The sequence below is a fragment of the Saccopteryx leptura genome, chromosome 5 (assembly GCF_036850995.1).
Source record: "Saccopteryx leptura isolate mSacLep1 chromosome 5, mSacLep1_pri_phased_curated, whole genome shotgun sequence".
Taxonomy (NCBI): domain Eukaryota; kingdom Metazoa; phylum Chordata; class Mammalia; order Chiroptera; family Emballonuridae; genus Saccopteryx; species Saccopteryx leptura.
In genome coordinates, this window is record NC_089507.1 from 215,241,931 (window position 1) to 215,267,307 (window position 25,377).

Genomic DNA, 25,377 nt, shown 5'->3' on the forward strand with positions numbered 1-25,377 from the left:
GCCCCTCAGCCCCGGGGAAGCCCTGTCTGCAGCAGTGCACAGGGCTGGAGAGGGAGCTGGTTGGACTCTCTCAGCCCCTCAGCCCCGGGGAAGCCCTGTCTGCAGCAGTGCACAGGGCTGGAGAGGGAGCTGGTTGGACTCTCTCAGCCCCTCAGCCCCGGGGAAGCCCTGTCTGCAGCAGTGCACAGGGCTGGAGAGGGAGCTGGTTGGACTCTCTCAGCCCCTCAGCCCCGGGGAAGCCCTGTCTGCAGCAGTGCACAGGGCTGGAGGGGGAGCTGGTTGGACTCTCTCAGCCCCTCAGCCCCGGGGAAGCCCTGTCTGCAGCTGTGCACAGGGCTGGAGAGGGAGCTGGTTGGACTCTCTCAGCCCCTCAGCCCCGGGGAAGCCCTGTCTGCAGCAGTGCACAGGGCTGGAGAGGGAGCTGGTTGTGGACTCTCTCAGCCCCTCAGCCCCGGGGAAGCCCTGTCTGCAGCAGTGCACAGGGCTGGAGGGGGAGCTGGTTGTGGACTCTCTCAGCCCCTCAGCCCCGGGGAAGCCCTGTCTGCAGCAGTGCACAGGGCTGGAGAGGGAGCTGGTTGTGGACTCTGTCAGCCCCTCAGCCCCGGGGAAGCCCTGTCTGCAGCAGTGCACAGGGCTGTAGGGAGCTGGTTGTGGACTCTCTCAGCCCCTCAGCCCCTCAGCCCCGGGGAAGCCCTGTCTGCAGCAGTGCACAGGGCTGGAGAGGGAGCTGGTTGTGGACTCTCTCAGCCCCTCAGCCCCGGGGAAGCCCTGTCTGCAGCAGTGCACAGGGCTGGAGGGGGAGCTGGTTGTGGACTCTCACAGCCCCTCAGCCCTGTCTGCAGCCCCGGGGAAGCCCTGTCTGCAGCAGTGCACAGGGCTGGAGAGGGAGCTGGTTGGACTCTCTCAGCCCCTCAGCCCCGGGGAAGCCCTGTCTGCAGCAGTGCACAGGGCTGGAGGGGGAGCTGGTTGTGGACTCTGTCAGCCCCTCAGCCCCGGGGAAGCCCTGTCTGCAGCAGTGCACAGGGCTGGAGGGGGAGCTGGTTGGACTCTCTCAGCCCCTCAGCCCCGGGGAAGCCCTGTCTGCAGCAGTGCACAGGGCTGGAGGGGGAGCTGGTTGTGGACTCTCTCAGCCCCTCAGCCCCGGGGAAGCCCTGTCTGCAGCAGTGCACAGGGCTGTAGGGAGCTGGTTGTGGACTCTCTCAGCCCCTCAGCCCCTCAGCCCCGGGGAAGCCCTGTCTGCAGCAGTGCACAGGGCTGTAGGGAGCTGGTTGTGGACTCTCTCAGCCCCTCAGCCCCGGGGAAGCCCTGTCTGCAGCCCCGGGGAAGCCCTGTCTGCAGCAGTGCACAGGGCTGGAGAGGGAGCTGGTTGGACTCTCTCAGCCCCTCAGCCCCGGGGAAGCCCTGTCTGCAGCAGTGCACAGGGCTGGAGGGGGGGCTGGTTGTGGACTCTCTCAGCCCCTCAGCCCCGGGGAAGCCCTGTCTGCAGCAGTGCACAGGGCTGGAGAGGGAGCTGGTTGGACTCTCTCAGCCCCTCAGCCCGGGGGAAGCCCTGTCTGCAGCCCCGGGGAAGCCCTGTCTGCAGCCCCGGGGAAGCCCTGTCTGCAGCCCCGGGGAAGCCCTGTCTGCAGCAGTGCACAGGGCTGTAGGGAGCTGGTTGTGGACTCTCTCAGCCCCTCAGCCCCTCAGCCCCGGGGAAGCCCTGTCTGCAGCAGTGCACAGGGCTGGGGGGGCTGGTTGTGGACTCTCTCAGCCCCTCAGCCCCGGGGAAGCCCTGTCTGCAGCAGTGCACAGGGCTGGAGAGGGAGCTGGTTGTGGACTCTCTCAGCCCCTCAGCCCCGGGGAAGCCCTGTCTGCAGCAGTGCACAGGGCTGGAGGGGGAGCTGGTTGTGGACTCTGTCAGCCCCTCAGCCCCGGGGAAGCCCTGTCTGCAGCAGTGCACAGGGCTGGAGGGGGAGCTGGTTGGACTCTCTCAGCCCCTCAGCCCCGGGGAAGCCCTGTCTGCAGCAGTGCACAGGGCTGGAGAGGGAGCTGGTTGGACTCTCTCAGCCCCTCAGCCCCGGGGAAGCCCTGTCTGCAGCAGTGCACAGGGCTGGAGGGGGAGCTGGTTGGACTCTCTCAGCCCCTCAGCCCCGGGGAAGCCCTGTCTGCAGCAGTGCACAGGGCTGGAGAGGGAGCTGGTTGTGGACTCTCTCAGCCCCTCAGCCCCGGGGAAGCACTATTTGCAGCAGTGCAGCAGGGATGTGGACTCTCCGAGGCTGACTTCGTTCTGACTGCTCTGAGCTGTTTCCAGGGGGTCCCTCACTGCTCCCCTTCCCGACAGGACCCCTGCTTCTTCCTGTCCCCCCCTCAGGCCTGGGCATCCAGTAGCCTCCGATTTGGGTCCCCTGATCCCAGGAGGTGACTCTTGAGTATTTTAAGGCTTAAATTCTAATCTGATCATGCGTTTGGCCATCACCCTTGATGAGAATTGGTTTGGGTTTGGACCTGTGACCCAACTCTGGCCAGTGACACATAAGGGAGGCTGCGGGGGGCTTGGGGAAAAAGATTCCTCTTTGATGAAAGAGAGACACAGTTCCTCCCTTTGGCCTCTGCTCACGGCTGTGTGAGGAAACAGCACTGGGGCCTGCGGCGGCCACCTCGGGCCGTGGAAGGGTGCGCAAGGGACAGGAGGGCGTGCTGACAATGGTGGGTGGGAGGAGTGAAGTCACCTGGGTCCTTGGTGACTCCGCCGAGGTCATTAACGCATCCCTGCGACACTGGGCTTGCTACCATGTGCATTAACAACATCCTATGTTGTCTAAGATGCCAGCAGCTGGGTTTCTCATGGTTATAAACAAAGGGTTCCCCGAAAAGCACGACCAGGGTGGTGTGACCACGTGGGACAGAGAGTGCCCCAGCGAGGGGAGCTGCAGGCCTCCTCTCCGCGTGCCCGCAGGTGTCAGACCCCCTCACGCTCGCTGATGTTCCGGCTCACCCCACAGCACACACACTGTGACCAGGTGGCCAGAGGGCAGGGCTTGGGCGGAGGGGGGCTGGGCGTGGACACAGCCAGGTAAGGGACAAGGAGCAGGTAGGGAGCAGATAGGACCAAAACAGGGGCTTCAAGGGGAAGGGCACTGGGCTGGGGGCAGAGGGAACTCCGTGTGTGAGGCGGTCACTTACATTTTATTGGTGCCTCAAAGGACCTGGCCACTGTCACCATCACGTTGGTGCCAAACACCTAGAAGGAGAAGAGTCTGGAAGGCAGGGCCAGCGGGACAGAACGGCTGACCCCAGCTCCTCGACATCCTGCTGGGGACCTGCAGGCGGCTGGGAGGCCCCAGAGCAGGCGTGGGCTGCGAGGAGGTGGCCACCAGTACGGTTATAGGGACAATGCACAGGCTCCCGGTTCTGGGCCACAAATTGGAGCCATTCAGGAGTCAGGAAAGGGCCTCTGACGGCCCCAACCAGGCGTCCTGTGTCCAGGGCTCTGCCTCTCCAGTGGGTGGCCCTCCAGTGCCACCTACATACAGGGCGAGGAGGCTGCCTCCAGCTGGAGGAAGGGCACCTGTCCCAGGGGGCTGCGATCCGAGTGAGGCCTCTTGGGGTGAGTGTGGCGGTCAGCAGCAACCTGTCACCCAGGGCCCGCGCCAGGCCCACCGTCAGCATTAGCCAGTGCTGCTGGGGCCGCCGTGTCCAGGGTGGGCTCCCAGCCTGTGGGGGACCTGCTCTCCTCCACGTCATGGATGTGGACAGCTGAGCCCAGGGAGGCCCTGCTCTGGGGCCTTGACGTCCAGCCCGCGGCTGCCGCCCCCACAAGACTGTTTCCTGGGCTGGAGAAAGGAGCAGGAAGACTCACCCAGAAGATATCGTAGATGAAGAGGCCGCCCAGCAGGATGCAGCCCGTGCTGACGTTGTTCAGGTGCAAGAGCTCCACCCCGTTAAGGGAGAAGGCCAGGCCGAAGAGGTTGTTGGCGATCCAGTGCTGGAGGGAGGGGAGCGAGACTCGCTTGCTGAGCCCCCGGCCCGCCCTCCACGAGCCTCAGCCCAGAGCCCGGCCGCTCACCTTCCTCAGCAGGTACCAGACGCCAACCACGCTGCTCAGGGCCAGGCACACCAGGTCCTTGGCGTCAAACTCGTAATTGATGATCTCTGGGCAGAGAGGCCGGGTAAGCCCACTCCCGGGGGCGGGGCTGCCCCTCCCACCTGCCAGCCCCTGGACGGAGGAGGGCACGGCTGTGGGCACTGTCAGAGGCTCGGAGGCTCGGAGAGAACAGGGGCCTGGGGCCGGGGCGGCTGGCGGGAGGTGGCTGGGAGCAGAGGTTCTGCGCTTGTGGGTGGGAGGCCCTGGAGGAGGCAGGCCCCTTTCTGAGCTTCAGTGTCCTTATCTGTAAAATGACGGTCATGCCACCTCCCCGACAGGCTGCTATGGGGAGCAAGTGAGAGCGTCCTTAGGAAGCGCCCACACAGTGCCTGGCACACAGGGGGCGCTCAGTCAATGCCACCTGCCCGGGCCCAGGTCTTCAGCAAGACTAGCTCTTCCAGAAACTTTCTAATCTGCCACCAAAGGGACCAAGAAGGCTGCTGGCAGCCCTAGGCCACTAGCGGAGGGAGGGAGGTAAGAGAGGGCGGGAGAAGCAGCGGGGGGCAGTGCCCGGACCAGCCTCTACCGCTCCCCAGTGTCCTAACAGGGCAGCCCGGGAGGGCGGAGCTGGGCCAGGGCCACAGAGCACGGTCGGGGGCCGCCGTTCCAATTCCAGAGCAGCTGCCCGCTGCTCGGCCCCAATGCCTGCTCTTCCCTCTGTGCCAGTGCCAACCGCACCCCGATGGCTTCTATCTGAACACGAGGCCGACTAGCTCACCGCCACACTTTACAGCTTCCCCTGCTCCTAAATGGGGCCATGACAGGGTGGCCTCTCCTCCCGTCAGGGGGGACTGGGGAGTGACGGTCACCATCCCAGACCCAGAGGCCACTGAGCGAGGCAGACGGAGCCTGGGGCCAAGGACTCCGTGGTGCAAGCTGAGCCTTTTTTCTTTTCAATTCAACATGTATCGGGCACAATACATAGAGATGCACAGAGAATCACGTAAGACCCTGCCGTTTAGGACAAGGAGCAGGGGGCCCAGCACGAGACCGCGCGTTCACAAGCTCCGACTTCGCAGGGCAGACCTTGCATTTGATCAAGCCCTTGAATATTCTGTGACAGCACTTGAACCCACACCCGAACTAACCCCCAAGCCCGGGCTCTCCCCAGTTCCCTGTTCACTTCTGAAAAAGCCACAGAACCCCCTTCCCGATCTTAGGGAGGACAGTAGTCACACTACACGCTGCACGACAGGAACAGCTGTGGGTCAGCTTCTACCGAGCGCTCCCTACATCCCGGCAGTGTGCCCGACGCTCTCCACGCATCGTCCGCCCGTCCTGACAACACGCCTGCCGGGGAGGTAACAGACCACCATCTTTACTTTACAGATGAGGTGCCGGCTCGAGTCCCCGTGCAGGCAGTGGCAGAGCTGGGATGTGACCCGGGCAGCGTGACCCCAGAGCCCCAACAAGAGACAGACAGAGGGGAGAGGAGAGGGCACCCCAGCGGGGAAGGCGAGCGGCACTGACCTTCCTTGCTCTCGCCAGAGCCCTGCGTGAAGAGCAGCTGGTACTGCCGATTTGGGAAGTTGGCAGGGAAGAACCTATTCATGAAGGGGCTGGAAGGAAAGACAAGGCGTGTTGGCAAACCGAGGCCCCAACGAGCCCTTCCCTCACGGTCCTGACAGGCAGGCGCTATGGTGCCCATTTCACACATTTGGAAACAAGAGGCCGTCAGAGGGTAAGTGACTGCCCAGGCTCACAGAGGGCGTCAGAGTCTGAGCCGAGACGCGAACGTTGGGTTCTGGACTCTAGTGCTTCCATACTCTTGGTTATCACCCAAACACAGAGGCAGGCTTTCAGGTAAAACGCAGGGGGTTTTTTGAGAGAGAAGGATTTCAAAGTCTGGTCCACGCACCGTCTGCATCAGGAGTCTCTTGTCAAGAACACATTCCTGGGCTCCCTTCCCGACCTGGTAAGTTAGATGACCTTAGGGTCACCTCGCTCCCTTGACTTGTGAGGCCTGAGACTTCCACGAACTTGACCTTGTTGGGCTTGATCAACCAGATGAGTCAGCCCTGAGGGTGGAAACACCCTTCCCTCCAGGATGGGCCCGGCCTCCTCTCCCATCACCCAGCACACTCTTGCTTCCGGCCAGGCTGGGATCACCTACAGAGCAAGACCAGCACGTCAGGCCTCGGCCCAGCCTGGTCCTGGGCAGGCAGGATGTGGAGTGGCCACAAGCCTGGGTGGCCTGGCCCGGAAACCCGACCTGCCACACACCAGCTGTGTGGCCCTGGGTGAGCCGCTGGAGCAGCCTGTCTCCTCAGCTCTCCGTGGGGGCTGGGGGCGCGACCACCTGTCTCAGGTGTTGCTCTGAAGGTAGGAGAGAGGGCAGGGGGGAAGCCAGCCAGCACGGGACCCACAGCAGGGACGTAAGAACTGTGAGCATCCCTCATCACTGAGCTTGGAAGCATCTGGCAATGCCAGACAGACTGGCTCGAGGTGGGCAAGCCCAGAACTGTGTCCCCAATGGCAGGTGAACGGAGGAGGGACACAGGGTCACCATGGCACAGTGGGAAAGGCAGGGAGAAGGGAGCCCTCTTTCTAAGACCCCGGGGCTTGGAGAAAGAGGTGGTGTTAAGAAGCATTTCTGGGCTCAGTTTCCCCACTTGTCAAACAGCCATCCCCTCCCAGGCGGCTGTGCACAGGGACGTGGCCGGGCCCAAGGACGGGAGCGGGCAGGCCTGGCTCAGGGGAGGTGGGACCTGGGGGAGGAAGCAGTGGCTTTCTGCTCAGTTTGCTGAATACTTTGGGGAAGTCTGAAGTTTGATGAATACCAGAGAGACAGCCTAAGGGGCAACCTGAGCCCTCACTCCGGTCTGGCCTCTTCCTCAGAAGCTTGATGCTTCTTGGCTAGCAGGGTGCAGAGACTAAGAACATGGACTCTGGAGGCAGACTTCCTGGGTTCAAATCCCAGCTCTGCCACTTGTGAGCTGTGTGACCTTGGGGAAGTGACTTAACTGCCCCAGGCAAACTCTTCCTCACTCGGCATACTACCAGTGTCTTCCTCCTCGTATTAGGAGGATTAGATGGATGCTTGGCAGTCTGCGAGCTTAACTGTAGTTTCCGCTTCAAGCAGGAAGTCTACACTGGTACCTCTGTTATCTCAAGAAGAGAGGGGCTGCTGGAAACCGCAGGGCAAGAGTCAATCAACCAGGCTGGTGTGAGTCTGAGAGAACCCCCTCAAGGGCGGGGGTCCTGTCTCATCACCTGTGCCCCACCCACGCCAGGCCCTGGCAAATTCTTGCTTAAATGCCTCCAAATGCAGACTTAAAGGTCACTGCTTCCTGCTGAAAACCACATCCTGCTGCCCTCTCGCCTAGGGGTGGAAGGCACAGGTCAGGACAGCTGGTGATACAGCCTCCTCTTCCCAGAGTGGCAATTCTGGCTTTCGGGGGGTGTGAGCTCATAGGTGATAAAAGGCTCATGTGCTGAGCCCTGGCCAGTTTGCTCAGTGGTAGAGCATAAGCCTGGCGTGCGGATGTCCTGGGTTTGATTCCTGGTCAGGACACATAGGAGAAACAACCACCGGCTTCTCCATGCCTCCACCCCTTCTCCTCCCGCAGTCATGGCTCAACTGGTTCAAGCGCATCAGCCCCAGGAGCTGAGGATGGCTCCATGGAGCCTCCATTTCAGGTGCTAAAAATAGCTCTGTTGCGAGCATGGCCTCAGATGGGCAAAGCATTGGCTCCAGATGGAGCATGCCAGGTGGATCCCAGTTGAGGCATATGCAGGAGCCTGTCTATCTCCCCTCCTCTCAACTTGGAAAAAAAAAATGTGCTGAAGTTTCTCTGCAGAAAGGCTGCCGGCAGGGGCTCAAGTCCTGGTCTGCAGTGGGCCAGGGGGTGGCAGGGCAGGAAGGAACCCTGAAAGCCTGGGGGCTGATGAAGGTGGGTCGGGTCTTCCTTTCAGCGGCCCTGCCTCGCCCCCCCCGCAGGGAGAGGGTGCCCCCCCAGGTCCTCCTTTCAGCGGCCCTGCCTCGCCGTTCCTCAGGAGACCTCAGGCCCCTCCCGCAGGGAGAGGGTGCCCCCCCTTCCCCCTCACTTCTGCCCAAACCGGAAAGAACGCTGCTCAGAGTCAGACAGAGCTGGGCTCAAAACCGTACTCCCCTACCAGCTGTAGACCCCGGTCGGCCTCTGAGCCTCAGTTTCCCTGCATCAAACCCTCAGACCTGTTGGATCCCAGGAAGGGTTGACTCTAAGCTCGCCAGAATTCTGACAACACTGTGGACTTTCTTTAAGAAAGCATGAAAGTAAATTTAATTCTCGAAACAACTCTCTAAATAGCATGATTAAGTTAAAATTTTAAAACAAAAACACCCTAAAATAATACTCAGCCAATTCAGTTCTTTTCATGTTAATTTTACACTAACACCTTCGTTCACCTGTGTCTGGTCCATCCCATAGTTCTCGGAGGACAGCTGTGACCCTGGACAGGAGCACCTACCTCTTCTGCCCATGGCTCTCCACCATTCTTACAAACTCTCATCTTCCCGGGTCAAATTCTGCGCTCTGAACTTTATCAAGAAAATGATTCTTCTGATGGTTTTCAGTCCCTTACAAACCCTACCATGTGCAGTTTTAGTTGCTGCCGGTTCTATTTGCTGTTGATAACGTCTATCAGTAAAAACGACAAGTTCGTTAAAAGGCAGACAGACAACTGTTTCTTAGCTAACCCACGACAGATTTGGGACAATATTCTTCGGTTATTGTTCTAAATGAGAAGAATGTCTTTGGTGTCAAAACGATCCAGGTTCAAAATACTCCGCTTGGGCAGTTGGCCGGGGGGCTCTCTGGCTGGGGGGGGCCTTCTGGCTGGGGGGGCTCTCTGGCTGGGGGGGGCTCTCTGGCTGGGGGGGGCCCTCTGGCTGGGGGGACTCTCTGGCTGGGGGGGCCCTCTGGCTGGGGAGGGCCCTCTGGCTGGGGGGGCTCTCTGGCTGGGGGGGCCCTCTGGCTGGGGGGGCCCTCTGGCTGGGGGGGCCCTCTGGCTGGGCTGTGGAGATAATCATGGAATACGCGTTGCCCCAGCACGTGACCTACAGCGGCTATCAGATACACACTGGTTCTCTCTCTGTGATGGTGGCTGGGCTGTGGGGAGGGGTGGGGTCTCAAGCCTCTCACAGATGCTGGGTGGGATGGCAGTGGGGGGTGGGGTGGGGGGAGATACTAATCAAGATGGGCAAGGATGGGTCCCAGGGCTGGAAGTGACTTCCTGGACCCCACCCCACCCTGGGTCCCTGTTTGAGAGGAGAGAGAGAAAGGGGATGGGGGAGGAGCAGGCAGCATCAACTCGTAGTAGTTGCTTTTCGTGTATGCCTTGACTGGGCAAGCCCGGTGTTTCGAACCGGTGACCTAAGCATTCCAGGTCGGCGCTTTATCCACTGCGCCACCACAGGTCAGGCAGGAGAGGTCTGGCTCGGAGGAAGGGCGAAGGGTCAGGCACTGCCTTGCTAAGGCCAAATCACAGAGCTGTGCTTGATTTTGTAGGACGGGGGCTGGACTAGGGTTCTCCCAAGGTGGCCAGACCAGAACTTTGTGGGCAAAGGAAGGTAGGCGCAGTCACACAACACTGAACTGAGTCAGAGACCAGAGGTCAAGTCCCGGCTGGGACCCCAGGCCAGCAGCTCATTCACGTGCGCTTGGCACTGTGCCCCGGGCAGGTCACAGGTCTGTAGCATGCCCGGCCTGCCCTGCGCCTCACCAGGAGCGGTGTGGCGGCTCCCCACCTGACAGGGGAGAGGTGGGGGTGTGGGGAACGGGAGCGGCCTCTACAAACTGCAGCAGCCGAGGCCGCGGCTCTGGGCCATCGGACTCTTGAGCTCACAGCCCCTGGAGCTCACGGCCCCGACGACCACGCTAGCCCGCCAGCACGCCCAGAGGGATGAGGCCAAGCTCACCCTGGCTCTCAGTGCCGCTGAGAGCACACCCTACTTTCTCTCTGCACTCCTCTGACCGCTATGGGAGGCTCTGACTGCCCCTCGCCACGCACGGACCCTCCAGCTCCCGGTCTCTCCCAGGCTGCCAGCCCCTCCGAGCTGAGTCTGAGCCGTGTTCCTTCCCTTTGGGAATGCTCCCTGGTCTGCTGGCCACCTCATGGTCTGTCAGTGGTCCTCAGCTTGGGACTGTACCACGTCCAGGGGCCAGATGGACACAGACGGGGAGGCCTGCATAGCTGGGCTGAGGACACAGTTCCTGCTTGGGAAGAGGGCGAGGAATGCCACGTGTTGATGATGACAGAGAACTGGCATGTCCAAAATGCCGACAGCAGCCCCACCTGAGGGTCACTGACTTAGGCTCTTCGTCCCCACTAACCTGACACAAGCATGTGGCAATTTGAGCAGGTGACAGTGGGAAGAGGTCTGGGGCCACAAAGACCTGGGTTTGAATCTTGGCTCTGCTGCTTATCAGCTGTGTGACCTTAGCAAATTGGTTTACCTCTCTGGGCTTCAGTTTCCAAATGTAACAGGATCAAAAGCAGAAGTTAGCCTTATGAGGGTGTCTGGCGGGTTACAACAATACGGGTCAGCAGTTACCGAGCACGTTACATCCCAGGTACTGTGCTAAAAGCTCTTCTCATGACCGATGAGGAAAGGTACTAGCATTTTCCTCCACACTCAGGTGAGGAAATTAAAGCCACAGCAATGAAGTAACTTGCCCAAAGTCACGGGGCTATTAAGTGACAGAGTCTGGAGTCAAAGCCAGGCAGTCAAATCCCAGAGCCTGCACCCCTGACTTCTCACCACGCTGCCCTCTCTCGCGGAGTAAGACCGCGTGCGAGGCGCCTGCGTAGGGTTCCGTACTGCGGGCGCGAATGCCTGATGGGGCCCTGGCACCCCTCAGCTCAGTCCTGTGACAAGTGACACATTACTGTTCACAAATGTTACTTTCCCAACAAGCAGGCAACACGCCCGTCCCTCCCTGTAAGGAAACTGTGGCCCAGAGTGGTGCTGGCTCTCGCCCTGGGTCCCCCGCGGTGTAACCTGGGGGAGGGGGAAAAGCCCCTGCAGTCTTACAGCCAGGATCCAAACCTGGCTCTGAATGACGCCAGAGGTCACGTTCTCAGCCAGGACCCTGTCCTGGCTCCTGACCAAGCTGCTTCAAAGGCTGCAGAGATGCCTTCTGACCTGATGGTGTGGGACAGGGCCAGGATCCCCAGCACGAAGAAGTACATGGACAGCAAGAGGTTGATGTACTCCTGGGAGAAGATCTGAGGCGGAGACACAAGGAGAAACGCAGGGTCAGGTTGTGGGCGGCCACGCAGACACCACAGTCCCGCTTTGCTTCTGGGGGCTGGTCGCGCCCCCCTGGAGTCAAGGACTGCGTCAGGAAGCATCTCGGACAGCACTGGGGGCCGCTAGTCTCTGTGGCCGTGGGGAAAAGGAGAGGGCCAGCAGAGGCACCCCCAAGGACCATGTGCGGAGGACGGTCTACGGCAGGGGTCCCCAGACTTTTTACACAGGGGGCCAGTTCACTGTCCCTCAGACCGTTGGAGGGCCGCCACATACAGTGCTTCTCTCACTGAAAGAGGTGCCCCTTCCGGAAGTGGGGCCAGGGGCCGGATAAATGGCCTCAGAGGGCCGCCCGCGGGCCGTAGTTTGGGGACGCACGGGGTAGAGTAGAAACAGGCCCGTGAGGCGGGCCCTGCACAGTCCAGCGGAGGCAGGACGCTGCCCTGGGCCGGGACAGGGGGGGAGTTGATGGGCGGTGGTCAGAGTCCCGACCTGCTCTGGAACTGGGGACGCAGGCCATGCCAAGGGGCTGGCCGTGTGCGCTGAGAAGGAGCAGGGGCGCGGCCCCGGGGTTTCCGGCTGGGCAGCGAGGTGGAGGGAGGCGCTGCTGGCTAACACGGAGGGTCTGGGTGGAGCCGGGGCCCACTCCACGATGGCTCTTCTGTGCTCTCCCGGCGCTACAGGCCCTGCCTTCCCAGCCCTTCTCGGGACTGTGCCGGCCCATCCGCCTCGGTGACTATTTAAGGCCTGTCCACATGGGCCTGCGGCTGTGTCTGACCCGGGATACCGCAGTGGGCCTCTCACTGCGTCCCTTCGGGGTGGCCCTTGGGAAACACCCCTGGATGACCACTGAGCTTCTGGTTGGCTAGCCAGTGTGGACTAGGAATCATGTCTCACTTTTTCCCTGCGTTGGCCGCTAGAAAGTTTAATTTTTATGAGCTGCTTCACAGTAACTGGTCTTAGATGAGATGGGATTCATTTCACGATCTGGAGAAACGTTACAAACTCCACGCCCCTCTGAGAGGACAGGAGGGAAGGGCCGGGTGGCTCAGCTGCTGTGGAGCAACCAGGCAGCGTCCTTCTGGAGCCTGGGATGAAGCTGGTGGCTGTGTTGTCCGGCGGCTGCCTGTCAGAAATGTCAACGTGGACATGCTGGAGACACGGGGGAGAGGTATGCCGCCTCCCCTGGCACACGGCGGGCTGGGCTGGCCTGCCAGGAGGACAGGCTGAGCGACAGGTGCCCGGCGCCCTAAGCAAGAACGTGCACACCCTCTGCTGCCAGAGATTCCTTTCTGGGGAGCCTGGCCGAAGGGAGGAGTCCTAGACACTGAGACGCGGAGGTCGGGAGGCCAGGGCCAGGACGTGGACTCCTGACTTAGCACAACAGACTCAAGGAGTCGCTGCAGAAAGCCAAGTCAGAGGCAGTGGGCGAAGGGCAAAGAGAGCCACAGAGAGCTACCAACAGCACGAGGGAAAGAAGGTGTGCTCACGATGCAACGTGCTGAGGGAAGCTAGAGCCCTCCCACTACGCACAGACGCACCAACGCCCCGGGTTTCACCAGGAGACGCACCTCTAAGGACGTACATCAAATCTCCAGAGCAGGTGCCTCTGGCAGAGGGAAAGGGAGGGGGCGTCAGGGGTGGAGGGGGACCCGGCCTGGACTGATGGCGGGTGCCGGGGAGCATTTGATAAAAACTCAACGGAAGGCAGGCAGGGAGGGAGGAAGGGAGGGAGGGAGGGAGGGAGGGAGGGAGGGAGGGAAGGGAAAGAAAAAAGAAACAACCAAGGAATACCTAATGTTACTTGATTCACTCTTATTTATTGGTAAGAGTAAACATCAGAATGATTCTTCTTCTCTTTAAAGTGAGGGGATGAGGGTAATCACCATGGTGTATCTGCTTGGGGGATACTGAGCTCATTAAGAGGCCTAGTTCTGGATCCCACAATGCGGGAGTGATGGAGCAGGAAGCAGGCGTTAGCAATTAGATTTTGACTCATTTGCAGACTGGTAAGAAAAAAGAATTTGGACGCTACCCAATACAGGTGAGAATGCAGGGATGCGAGCCCACTTGGAACTGTTAGTGGGAGTGTCAACTGGCACAGTCTCTTTGGAGGGGATGTGGCACTATCTGTCAAATTACAAACAGAGATGCTGTCTGACCTGGTGAACCTGCTGCAGGCATTCCTGTGACTATGTGCGCGGGCCGGGACCCATGCCCGGAGGCGGTCCCACACGCGCTGCTGGGATGCCCCAGCGCCACAGCACTAAGCGCCCCTCGGGGCGCATCCGGTACAACAGAGCCCTAAGCGGCTGTTAATAAAGAGTGAGGTAGCTTTAACTGTCTTGATACCAAAATATCTCCGTGGTAAAAATTGTGTGGTTGGGACAAGTATTTATTTCAAAATTTTAACATCAATGTAAATCTATACAGAAAAGATTTATAAGAAACTGTATTGAGAGGATTATAGCTCATTTGCTCTTTCCCCTAGACTGAAAAAAAAAAAGTTAACCATGTATGTGGTATTTTTAAAATGTAAATTAAAGATTGTTCTTGAAAAATTTTTCCTTCCTTCCTTCCTTCCTTCCTTCCTTCCTTCCTTCCTTCCTTCCTTCCCTCCCTCCCTCCCTCCCTCCCTCCCTCCCTCCCTCCCTCCCTCAATCCCTCCCTCCCTCTCTCCCTCCCTCTTTTTTAATGAAAGAGGAAGGAAGGGAATGAGAGGAAGAGGGGAGAGACAGGGAGAGAGAAAGAGAGAAGACATTGATCTGTTCCTGTTGTGCCCTCACCAGGGATCAAAGCCACGACCTTTGTGCTTTGGGACAATGCTTTAACCAACCGAGTCACCTGGCCAGGGAGTCACTGGCGGGGAAAAAGGTGCTTGTGACATATACTACTACAAACAAAACAAAACAAAACACAACACGGCATGACACGACTGTTATAATGGCTATTATGTTAAAAATATGCTTGTTAGAAGCCTGCGACAGCCCAAGATGTCAAAAGGGATCACCTTTGCGTTTTCCCCTCTCGATATTTCCCCCTCCTTTTAAGTTTTCTGTCTATATTACTTTTATAATAGAAAATAAGACACATTATAGTAAAAAAAAAGGTGTGAGTTTGCAGGAACACGAGGCAATGCTTACGACGTCATCAACGGGAAGGCTACGGAACTGAACACACCACACGTCACAGCTATGGCGAGACCATGCACCGGACGAACGGCGAAGGACACACCTCCACAGGGGGTCTGGGACCGTCTCTGGTAGGGGGGTTTTGGATGGCTGCTGTTTTTCCCTTTTTACTTTTCAGTGCCTTCCAGGTTTTCAACACTGAGCCTGTGTAACTCTTATTGGGAAAATAAACCTCGATAAATTAAAAAAAAAAAGCAATTAGTACGGTAGAGGCACATCTGAGGCGCAAGCTACACCCCATCCCGACGTAAATAGTGCCGTGAACCAAGCGGGTGTCATGAGAACAAAACAAAAGCTCCAGGCAGGAAAGCTGACTGGTGGGACAGACTCCCAAACACCAACAGGTTGTCTCTGGGCAGTGGGTGGCGTGGTGAGTTATTATGACTTTTTTCCCTGTTCTTTGTTTTCTAGAAATGAACATGCATGTCTTCTGTGATGGAAAAAAAACAAAAAACAAAATAAAGTTACTGAAACCAAATGACCCAGCAGGCGTCAAAGACTTACCTTGAAAAAGAGATAGAGCCCCAGGAGGGTGCAGCTGGCGATGATGGGGAAGCGGGCGGCGTCCCGGCTGGTGATGGTCTCGGGCATGTCCGAGGCGTTCTGCGGGAGAGAAGCATGGTGAGCCCGAGCGGCCGTGCCTGGTGCCCAGGGCTGGGCACGTGCGAATCCGGTGCCCCAGCAGCTCATCCACCCCCTCCTCCCTGTCTGGCCCAGCCCAGTTAGGTGCCGCAGGGGTCCCTTAACTCCAGGCTTTGTTAATGTTAACGCTGTTCCCTCTGCCAGCAGTGCCACTCCGAGCAAGGCGCTCTGATCCCACTGTTGCCACTGAGGAGATCTGTTCCCCGACGGGAGGACCCCCGGCTCATGCAGCGTGTCTAGGGATAAGAGCTACGGCAGGGGCAGCCGTGGTGTGTGATAACTGGAAACAACACCACCCAACCCCTGGAAGCCGGTGGCAACACAGCTGTCCTGGAACTCACGAGAACTATTTCCACTTTTCTACGGATCAGCTCAGAGGCAAACGTGTGCAATCTGTTATCCAGTCGGTAGTGAGCACTCAGAGGAAATAAACCACCAACAAACAAGACTAACGGTGCCCACACCCGTACATGGAAGGCACCGAGGGCAAGAAGCAAATCTTGACAACACTTAAACCGTAAGGAATTTTGGGAAACCGAACCTGGTAAGCGTGAAAGCCACAACTATGATTCACAACGGCGGAGGCGGTGGCCAGCAGGGGTGTGTCGGGGCAAAGAGCTGGCAGGGAACAGATACTCAGTGAGAAAGAACTGAACGCAATCAAAACCATCTCAGTATTATAAATACGGGAAACATGGAAACGGAGTAACCGGCAACACAGACTAGACAGCTCTCCAGAACTCACACTGGAAGACTAATGAGAATCCCTCGATTTTCACGTTCAGGGTCATGGTGCCCTTGGGCCCTCTGCTGGGCAGCCCTCAGTCCTCAGTCTTCAAAGGACCCAGCAAGTGTGGCTGCCACAGGCTCTTCCTCTTCCCCCTGCTGGGATGAGCCTACCTCCCAACCATGACTCTCACTGCGTGTTCTGTCCGACTTCATTTTCCACTCTGGCTACAGAAAGTCCTAGCAACACCAGATTCTGCTCACGCCAAAGAGACGCTCTTTCCACGAGAGCCACAGACTCACGGAGGGCCCGAGATCCCGCATCACGTCCGTCCTATGAAAAAGGCACGGGCGCTCCGAAGAGAAGGAAGGGGTCACGGTCAGCTGCAGAGTCTCATTCACAGTGTGGCTCACAGCTGCCTCTTAAAAGCCAACAGGGCAGAAGAACCCAGGGGGCAGCAGCCTGGGGAGGTGGGCTTTGGCCCCGGGGGGCCGTTCCACACCGGGGTGGAAGGCTGCAGAAGGGAGAGGAGGCGGGGTGCAAGGCAGGAAGCCCCTGCAATGACCATGAGCGGAGGGAGGTGGGGAACCGGGGTGCCTGTATGCCACCCATCTGCGTACAAACTGGCCCAGCCTTTTAGGGAGGGCAACGTGGCAGGTGCGTCAAATCGTAACCGGCATGTGCTCGAGGTACAGAGAGAAGGAAGGGTCATGGAGCAGGAACTACAAATGGCTCTTCGTCACAGGAACGTCCATCCTCCCTCTCAATAAGAGGAGCTCGTTACAGTGCACTGAGATTCCATCTTTCGTTGTCAGAATGGCAAAACCCCACACGTCTGCTAACACAGCGAGCTGGTGAGGACGTGGGGAAGGCAGGCACTGACCGCGCTGCTGGCAGGGCTGCGCTGGTCTCGCCGTGGCGAGCACGCTGGCAGCAGCCGTCACAATCGCAGATGCACGTGCCCTTGCCCAAGCAATTCCCCTTCCGGGAATTTTTCTACAGCTGTAATTCACACACGTGCAAAGTGATGCATATTAAGTATAGCCACGGTGTTGAGTGCTCTGTTAACGGCTTGCTGAGTGACAAGACAAATCACTCACTCACCTGTCAAACAGATGACAATGTCCTGTGTTACTACCTCTAAGAGGGCCAGGCGGCTTAAAGCCACTGCGACCTGGGATGAGAAAGAGCCTGGTGCACTGTAAGGTGCTGTGACCATATGAGGGGCTGTGCTGCTCCGGGGGACCCTTCCTCAAAGCCCCACGTCCGCACACTGAGGCCCAGGGCTAGGGGTGGACGGGCAGCACTGACACACACACACACACACACACGCACACTCCTCAAAGCCCCACGTCCGCACGCTGAGGCCCAGGGCTAGGGGTGGGCGGGCAGCACTGACACACACACACACACACACACACACACACACACACACACACACACACACACACACAATTGAGCTCCTGATCTCAAAGAGTTCTTAGGCAGGCCAAGACCTTGGCAGTGGACAGAATATCACCATACACTGTGCCACGTGACAAAATGCGACACGCACACCAGTGCAACGCACGGTATGTGTGCCCAATGCTCGAGTGAGGGCTCTGATGTCAGCCAGCCCCGTCTGCCGCCCCGCGCTGTCCCTCCCACCCCCCAGCTATGGGACCTTGGAGGGGCTCTCTCAGAGCCTCAGTTTCCTCAGCCGTAGCGGGAGCTGTCAGGAGTCTACGATTTTCACCCTGGAATATTTAGTGCTGTGTGCTGAGCTGTCACTCAAGCCGGCCAGTTTGTATTACTGCGTACAAGGGAATCACGGGAAAGCGGGCAGGACACTACTCCTGCACGGAAGTAGGGGGTGTCAGAGGGGGATGGCGCAGGGCCACCCACGCAAGACCTGGACGGTCCAGCACACGGGTGTGAACGTGTATGGGACGCGTCAGGGCTCCCTTCCACGTGCTCCTGTCCTCTCAGCCCAGCATCCTGGGCGGAAAGAGGCTTCAGTAGTATCTGACGACATGCCAGGCTGCACAGATGCTCCATCATACAGGGGAATCAGGTCTCCTCCGTGGGTGACTGCTATAAATATCCCCTGCCATAATGCTGAGTCAGGAGGGGAGACTTGAAACCCGACTGACAGTAACAGAACAAGGATAACACTTACTGAGAGCTTTCTAGGGGCCAAGCAGTACGAGTCTCTACATGATTTCATGCTCCAAAAAACCCTATGAAGCAGCTCCATCTTATAGATGGGGAAACTGAGGCGCAGAGGCGAAATGACTTGCTTTAAGGTCCCACGGCACGCTGGTGGCAGAGGCAGGGTTCACATCGCGGCCGTCTGGTCCCACCGCCTAAGTTCCCCCTAGGTACCTTCAACCTTTCTCGTCTGGAAATTTCTGCCAGAAGGTCGTGACAAGATGCTCAGGGAGCCGAGACTTTTCCCAGGAACAGACTCTTGGCGACAGAACGGTTCACCTTCGTAGCCACAAGAAGACTAGATGTTGTTAGGATTCCCTCCTAATTCAATTCGGATTTTTTTTAACCAGCCACTCCTATGCAAATGCAATAGCTTCTGACACATGAAACGCAATTAGAGAGTGAGGGGAAATCTGACACAAATAGCAGAAATAAATTTAGCTCCCAGTGACACTCTGGATGCTCAGTTATCGGGGCGGAAGCAGAAGCAGGGAGGGAAGACAGACGCCTGGCTTCAAGCCACTGGTTCCGCCTGAGCGTTGGGAGTCCCCGGTCCAGGCCCCGCCCCAGAAACGCTATGCGATTCAGGACCCGTTACTCCATCGCTCCGGCTGAGACTGCGGGGTCTCTCGCCCTCCCCTCCAGGTCTGCCCCTCACCCTCTCACCCTGCTGCTTCCCAAGCGTTTCCCGAACGGCCCCTCACCCAGCCCTTTGCTCCCGACCACCTCACCAGCGTCCTCCCGTTCTCCCTCCTGCAGGAGCACTGTCCGGAGCCTCTCCCTCTCTCCCTCCTGCAGGAGCACTGTCCGGAGCCTCTCCCTCTCTCCCTCCTGCAGGAGCACTGTCCGGAGCCTCTCCCTCTCTCCCTCCTGCAGGAGCACTGTCCGGAGCCTCTCCCTCTCTCCCTCCTGCAGGAGCACTGTCCGGAGCCTCCCCCTCTCTCCCTCCTGCAGGAGCACTGTCTGAGCTTCTCCCTCTCTCCCTCCTGCAGGAGCACTGTCCGGAGCCGAGATCTGATGGTGTCACACACCTGGTTGAAAACCTCCGGAGAAAGGACTACCAGGCAGCCACTATACAGGAATTGAGGTCACTGCTTGCAGGGGTGTAAACAGATACCACCCCTACGGCGGATTAATTTCATAAAGCTAAAGCACATCGCCTTTGACCCCAGCAAACCAATCTCAAGGAATTTATCCTACAAACACACAGATAAGCCTGAAGTAACTGTACAAGATTAATTTCAGCGTGACTCAGAACAGCAAAAGACTGACACCACCTCAGTGCCCAGCACAGGGCTCAGAGGCAGGGGCCTCGCACTTGAGCACATGTCAGAATCACCTGGAGGGCCTGTCAAGACAGACCGCTGGGCCCACCCGAGGTCCTCACTGAGAATCTGCATTCTGCACAGGTTCCCAAGTGACGCTGTCGCAGCTGGTCCGGGAGTCATGCTTTTGGGGGGCAGGCTGGACACCGTGCAGCTATCGGGGGCGCTGGACACCGTGCAGCTATCGGGGGCGCTGGACGCCGTGCAGCTATCGGGGGCGCTGGACACCGTGCAGCTATCAGGAGAACACGCCCACTCCATAGGTACTGGCATATTTACTGCCAACATACATTCAATGGAAAAAAAAAAGAAAGGGGCAAAAAAGAGTGTATCTATAATAAAATATACAGTAACTGTCATGTAACAGAAGTGGGGGAAGCATGTTTATTTGTAAAGGCACGTAATCTCTTGGAGTTATCCAAGAAACAAGGATCAGGGTCTGCCCCTCGGCAGGGAACTTGGGCAGCGGGGTGGGAGGACTCACTGTGCCCCCCTTTGTCCCCTGGAATTCTGTACCATGGGCATGTATTCCCTACGCCCCGCTACGACCAATGAGGCAGATCCCCGTGTGCTGACATAGGAGAATGACTAAGACTTTGATAAAGAAAAAAAAAAATCAAGTTGCAGAGCATTATACTCTATAAAGCCCCATTCTTATAAAAATAAATTTACATATGGACACATACCCAGGCACATCCATATGCTTTTATAAACACAAAAAAAGTTCTGGAAGGTTACACATCTAACAGCCAACTGGGTTACTTCCAAGGAGTGGCACTGATGGCGACGCTTTTCCTTATACTTCTGAGCGGCTGGAATCCCCCCCCCCCACCCAGCGCGAGTGTGTAGTAATTTTGTAAGTGAAGATTAGCTGTTGCGTTGCCTTCAGGATTCAAGGCCCCAGAAAGGCCCTGGGCTCCGAGCCTCTTCCTGCCGCCCCTCCAAGCCGCTGTGCTGGGCTCACATCCCGCTACCCCCGGCCTCTCTGAACACACTTCGTGGCCCCGGGCCTCCCGCTCTTCCTGTTCTGCCAGCTGAACTCTCCACGCGAAGACAGACGCTGCCAACCCCAGGGGCACCTCAGCGTCCAGCTGAGCTGGCGGGGCACACATCTGCATCTCCTCGATGACTGAGCTGTGAGGGCGGGGCTTGGCCTTCTTTGTCCTGGCACTCCTGGTCCCCGGCCCAAGGCTGGCACAGGGCAGGCACCCGGTCCAGCTGGCTGAAGGGCCCCCCTGAGTCACAGGCCGAGGGACTCTGAAGCAATCTGCAGTGCAGGCATCGCGAGGCCAGGGACCTGCTCCCTTCTGGGAACACGGGTCTCTGACAGGGACGGGCACCTCTAAGGTGACTCCGCCCATACCCACTTCGTCCTAACACACTCCTGGATGCTCCACTTTTTTCTCCCCGGGATTTCACAATTCGCCCTGCCTGTTACGGACAGCTGGCCCCAGGGAGACTTCTGTCCTCACATGCCCTCTCTCTCTCCACTTGCTTCGGGCTTTAACTCTGGTAGGAAATCCAAACTCTCGGACCCCCATGCTGACTTTTCTCTCCTTGCCAAATGACCAGGGAAGCATGACTCAGGGTAGAAAAAAGGAAGTCATCTGGCCTGTGCTTTTCACAGGCCGAGATGCCACTGTGGATCACTGAGGGGCACCAGACTAGGACTCGAGACACCTGGCTCTGTCCCTAATTGGCAGAGTGATCTTCAGAAGTCATTTCTGTGACCCTCAGGTTTCTTTCTCAGGACAATGGGGATAATAAAACTGGCTCTGCCTGCCACCCCTCAGTTGCTGGGAGAAGGCTTTGTAAACTGTAGAATATTCTAGAGGTGGGAGGCTACTAAGTAAGGATCAGGCTGTTTGCAACTTCCTGTACAGTTTTCCAACCCCCGCTGTCCCACAGGAGATGCTGGGAGTGGGGGCAGGTGTTTAGAGGCGCCAGTGGATCTAAAGCTCTCTTCCATCCAGAGCCTCTGTTCCAGCCACACCATCTTCTGAGCTGCCTCGCACCCCTGCTGGCCGGCTTTCCTCATTCCTAGACTGCCTTCTACATCAAGACTCAAGCCCACCTTAGCAGAAAACCGCCCTGCCCTGCCCTGCCCTGCCCGGGTGTGCTCAGCCTCCGTCTCTAAACCCTGAGCCCTACCTGTATTCCAGTCACGGACAGTTATTCCTCCCTCATCCAGACACCAGACTCACCGGACACAGGGCTCTGACCCACTCATCTGTGCAGCATCCCCTAGAGCAGGGGTCCCCAAACTTTTTACACAGGGGGCCAGTTCACTGTCCCTCAGACCACTGGAGGGCCGGACTATAAAAAAAACTATGAATAAATCCCTATGCACACTGCACATATCTTATTTTAAAGTAAAAAAACAAAACGGGAACAAATATAACATTTAAAATAAAGAACAAGTAAATTTAAATCAACAAACTGACCAGTATTTCAATGGGAACTATGCTCCTCTCACTGACCACCAATGAAAGAGGTGCCCCTTCCGGAAGAGCGGTGGGGGCTGGATAAATGGCCTCAGGGGGCCGCAGGTGGCCCGCGGGCCGTAGTTTGGGGACCCCTGCCTTAGATAGTAACAGATGTTCAGGAAACTTTGTTGCCTGAAGGGTGTGTTGTGAAGAGATTAGGGATCCATACACAGAAGGTACCAGGAATTAACCTTAGAGAAACTGCCCAGCTTACACATGCTGGCCCTCACCTCCCTTGTCCTGGTCTATTTCAGAGCTTCTCTCTGTACCAAGTGTCTGCCCGAAAGGTCCAGCACGGAGGCTGAAGGTGGCCTGAACTCTGCTTACAAGAGGCAGAATGGAAAGGGGCCACCTAAGCCCTTCCTGACTACTCCCCTCCGCGTCTGACCACCGAGAGAGCCAGCGGTTGAGCTCTCCGATCTTGGGGAACGAAGATGGCAAGTTCTCAGCCACTGCTCAAGCTGGGTAAGGTTTCAAGAACGTGGGCTTGAGCAATTTCAAAAGTGGCAGCTGCTTTGTGGGCCCGCCCTCTTTGGGGTTCAACTTCAGGTTTGGGTGGGGAGGAGCAGCAGGAAGCCGCACATCAGGAGGCTGTGAGGAGGGGACTGGGCGCCAGGAAGTGAGAAGCCATTGGTGCAACGGGCTAGAGAGGGTTAGAAGGCTGAAGGGGAGAGGTGGAAGTGCTCGGATCCTCCATGGTATCCAATGGGACAGACGTTGAGGAAGGCCAGGGAGGAGGTCTGGGTCTCACCTGAGAGGCCAACAGGAGCTCAGGTGCTCAGCAGGTAGGCCCAGGTTGGTGGAGGGACTGACTGTCTTAGTGCATAGGGAGAAAGGCTACTGTGAGGTAGGGTCATGGCTTAGGGTGGGAACAGGGTTAGGGATTAGAACAGGGCTCAGGGTTGGACAGGTAGGACAAGGGTGGCTGGTTGTCAGGGAGCGGACACCAGCAAAATAAGGGGGTCTATGCCTGGTTAAAAAGGAAAGCACCAAAGGTAGCCAGGTCCTTGAGGGTCTGGCTGGCGGGAACTGGTCCCAGAAAGTGACGTGAGAAACCGTAGGCTGAGCTGGGACTTTGGTCCAGGGTTAAGTTACATACTGGACAAGGGCCTGATCTGGGGGTTCTCTGGAGAGCACAGTTCAGGCCACAGATTCCAGGATCTACCCTGGGATGGGGGGAAGACAGGGTTGCTAATGCAGGGATGACACGAGCTTGTCCCATTCAGGAGTTCTCAGGACCAGGGCCCCACCTCGAGGTTAACCCAGAGCCGGGGATGAGGCGACTGTCTCCGATGGGATGACCGGCCAGAGCCAGAGCTGAGGTCGAGGCGGGGACTGACTGGTCAGGCTGCGTCCAGCTGGCTCGGAACAATCAGTGCCGGAACCACAGCGCGAGGGGTCGGCGGACAGCGTTACCAGCATGCTGTCCAGGGGGAGGGATGTGTCACGGTCTTAGTGGCGGGTGGAAACCTGGCCCTATTCGAGGAAGGTGTCAGCAGCCGGTTCGCGGGCTGGTGCTCAGACGCTGGGGAACCTAAGGGCCGCCGCGGGACCTGGGCCTGGGGTGGGGGCACTGTGGTGATCAGGGCGGGGAAGGGTCCGTGTCAGGGAGACGAGGTGTCCGTCCCTTCCAGGGGGGGCGGGGCGGAGGCCGCCCCGCGTCGGCCGCGTCCCGGGTGGGAGGCCCTACCTTGCCGCGGGCGCAGCGCACGGAGCGCAGGGCGCCGAAGAAGATGGGCAGCAGCGCCATGAGCAGGAGGCTGCCGTAGGCCAGTGCGATGCCCTCGGGCGTGGAAGGCGGCCGCGCCGTGCCGTTAGCTGGGCCGCCCCCCTCGGCGCTGCCGTTATGCGGGTCGCTGAGGGCCGAGTCCATCACGAGGCTGCGTTCCCGGTCCGACTCCAGTTCCGGCCGCTGCAGCCGAGTCGCAGAAGGGAAGGCGGGCGCTGCTGCAGGGAAAGCCACGTTCCCCTAAAGCAACAGGAAGTGACGTGCCTCCCTCGCCGGTCCCAGCCGCGCACGCGTGCGCGTTCACGCCTCCCCGCCCGCGCGCCCTCTAGCGGTGGCGGAGGGCCAGGCGGGCCGGTTGCTAAGCAACTTGCTAGAAGAGGTCAGGAAAGGAACGCTGGACCACTGCGGTGAGCATCCATCCCGAGGAAAACCCGAGGATCTGATTCTCTGCCCCAGTCAACCTCTTCAACCTCAGACTGCCCCACATATTCTCATCCTCATAACTAAGACTTTGTTTATTCATACATGCGTCCATCCAATATTCCATCGTTCCTTCACTTCTTAAAATTTGAGTTATCTCATTATATGCCAGGCAGTGTCCTAGGCTCTGAGGACACAGAAGAGGAACAATACAAGCAAAAGTCTGTCCCTGCCTTTGTTAATCTTGCGTTGTTACTGTGGTAGAATGGGGGCAAGACAATAAGTACAACAAAATAAGTAAATAAAATGAAAAGTCTACAGGATATTAGTGTGTAGTTACTTATACATTACATAGCGTGTTAATGGAGATAATTTGGAGAGACTTCCCTCTACCTAGTGCACTTCTGTATATGGCTTGGATCAGGATGGTTCCAGCCCGTTCCACAGGATGAAGTTCAGGTGGCTGGCTCTGTTGATGATCAGTTCTGTGGGGCTCCTAGTGTGTGTGTGTCCGAGGATGGGGAGAGAATGGTGTTGGGCAGATAAAATATATTATGCTCACTTTGTTAAAGATGGCGCTGCCCACGTGGAAGCCTATCGCCCAGGTGATATTAATGTGTGTTGGGGGCGGGCTGTGGGCAGGCAAGATCCTTGTAGCCTGGGGCTTGGTTTTAGGACTAAGCCTTTCCCACCCTTTTTGATGTGGGGTGGTACAATCCCATCATGCCTCAGATAAGTGACTTTGTAGTAGAGACTTCCCTATTTTGTATATTGGATTAAAGGTTTTGATTTCTACACTATAAAATGGGGGCAGAATGGGAGCTTGCTCTCTTAGTTCCTGAGATTAGCATTAGAGGAGAGAGCAGAGAGCAAAGAAAGGCCACGTGGAGAAGGCCAGGAGAAGTAGCCAAGATGGCGGAGTGTTGAGTGAGAAGCCAGTTTGTGCAGAGTTTGTGCAGGGAGAAGGAAGGAGTTGGGGAACAGAGGTGAATAAGTCTGGTAGCTAGAAACCTTTGATTCTAGGAAACTCGGATAAGTCAGTAGCTTTGTGAGCACTGAATGTGAGTGAGTTTTGGAGCCCAGTGTGTGTTGTACTTGCCTGCCGGGTGCAAGCTAGGATTAAAGATGATGGCCTACCAGTTTTTGGCTCCATTGTTTCTTTACCGACTGTCCGAATCTAATGCAAACCTGCATGGGCCAGGCAGCTATGATGGTGGCCACGGCTACTGGCTTTACAGATGGGTAGGAGTGACCGGGACTTGGGTGCAGGCTCATGCTGTCTGGGGATGCAGGCTATGTTACTGCTGCCCCGG

General features: G+C 57.8%; 1 protein-coding gene and 1 long non-coding RNA gene across 4 annotated transcripts in view; one reads left to right on the forward strand and one right to left on the reverse strand.

Moving 5' to 3' along the window:
- HM13 (histocompatibility minor 13) overlaps positions 1-23,910 on the reverse strand; it is a 37,694-nt gene extending 13,784 nt beyond the window's left edge. For 2 of the 3 annotated variants that reach the window (XR_010751467.1, XM_066384130.1), the window contains exons 1-7: positions 23,606-23,910; positions 15,050-15,148; positions 11,250-11,332; positions 5,594-5,682; positions 4,046-4,131; positions 3,839-3,964; positions 3,163-3,220 (exon numbers count right to left, since the gene is read on the reverse strand). Coding sequence is in view for 2 of the 3 variants with exons in the window: in XM_066384130.1 (XP_066240227.1) it covers positions 3,163-3,220; positions 3,839-3,964; positions 4,046-4,131; positions 5,594-5,682; positions 11,250-11,332; positions 15,050-15,148; positions 23,606-23,788 (724 nt within the window). In the remaining variant the exon portion in view is untranslated. The remainder of the gene's footprint in view (positions 1-3,162; positions 3,221-3,838; positions 3,965-4,045; positions 4,132-5,593; positions 5,683-11,249; positions 11,333-15,049; positions 15,149-23,605) is intronic. The other variant, XM_066384129.1, reaches the window with a different exon arrangement.
- Positions 9,439-25,377, forward strand: part of LOC136405121 (uncharacterized) — a 249,628-nt gene continuing 233,689 nt past the window's right edge. The window contains exon 1 of the long non-coding RNA XR_010751468.1: positions 9,439-9,520. This is a non-coding gene — a long non-coding RNA (uncharacterized lncRNA). The remainder of the gene's footprint in view (positions 9,521-25,377) is intronic.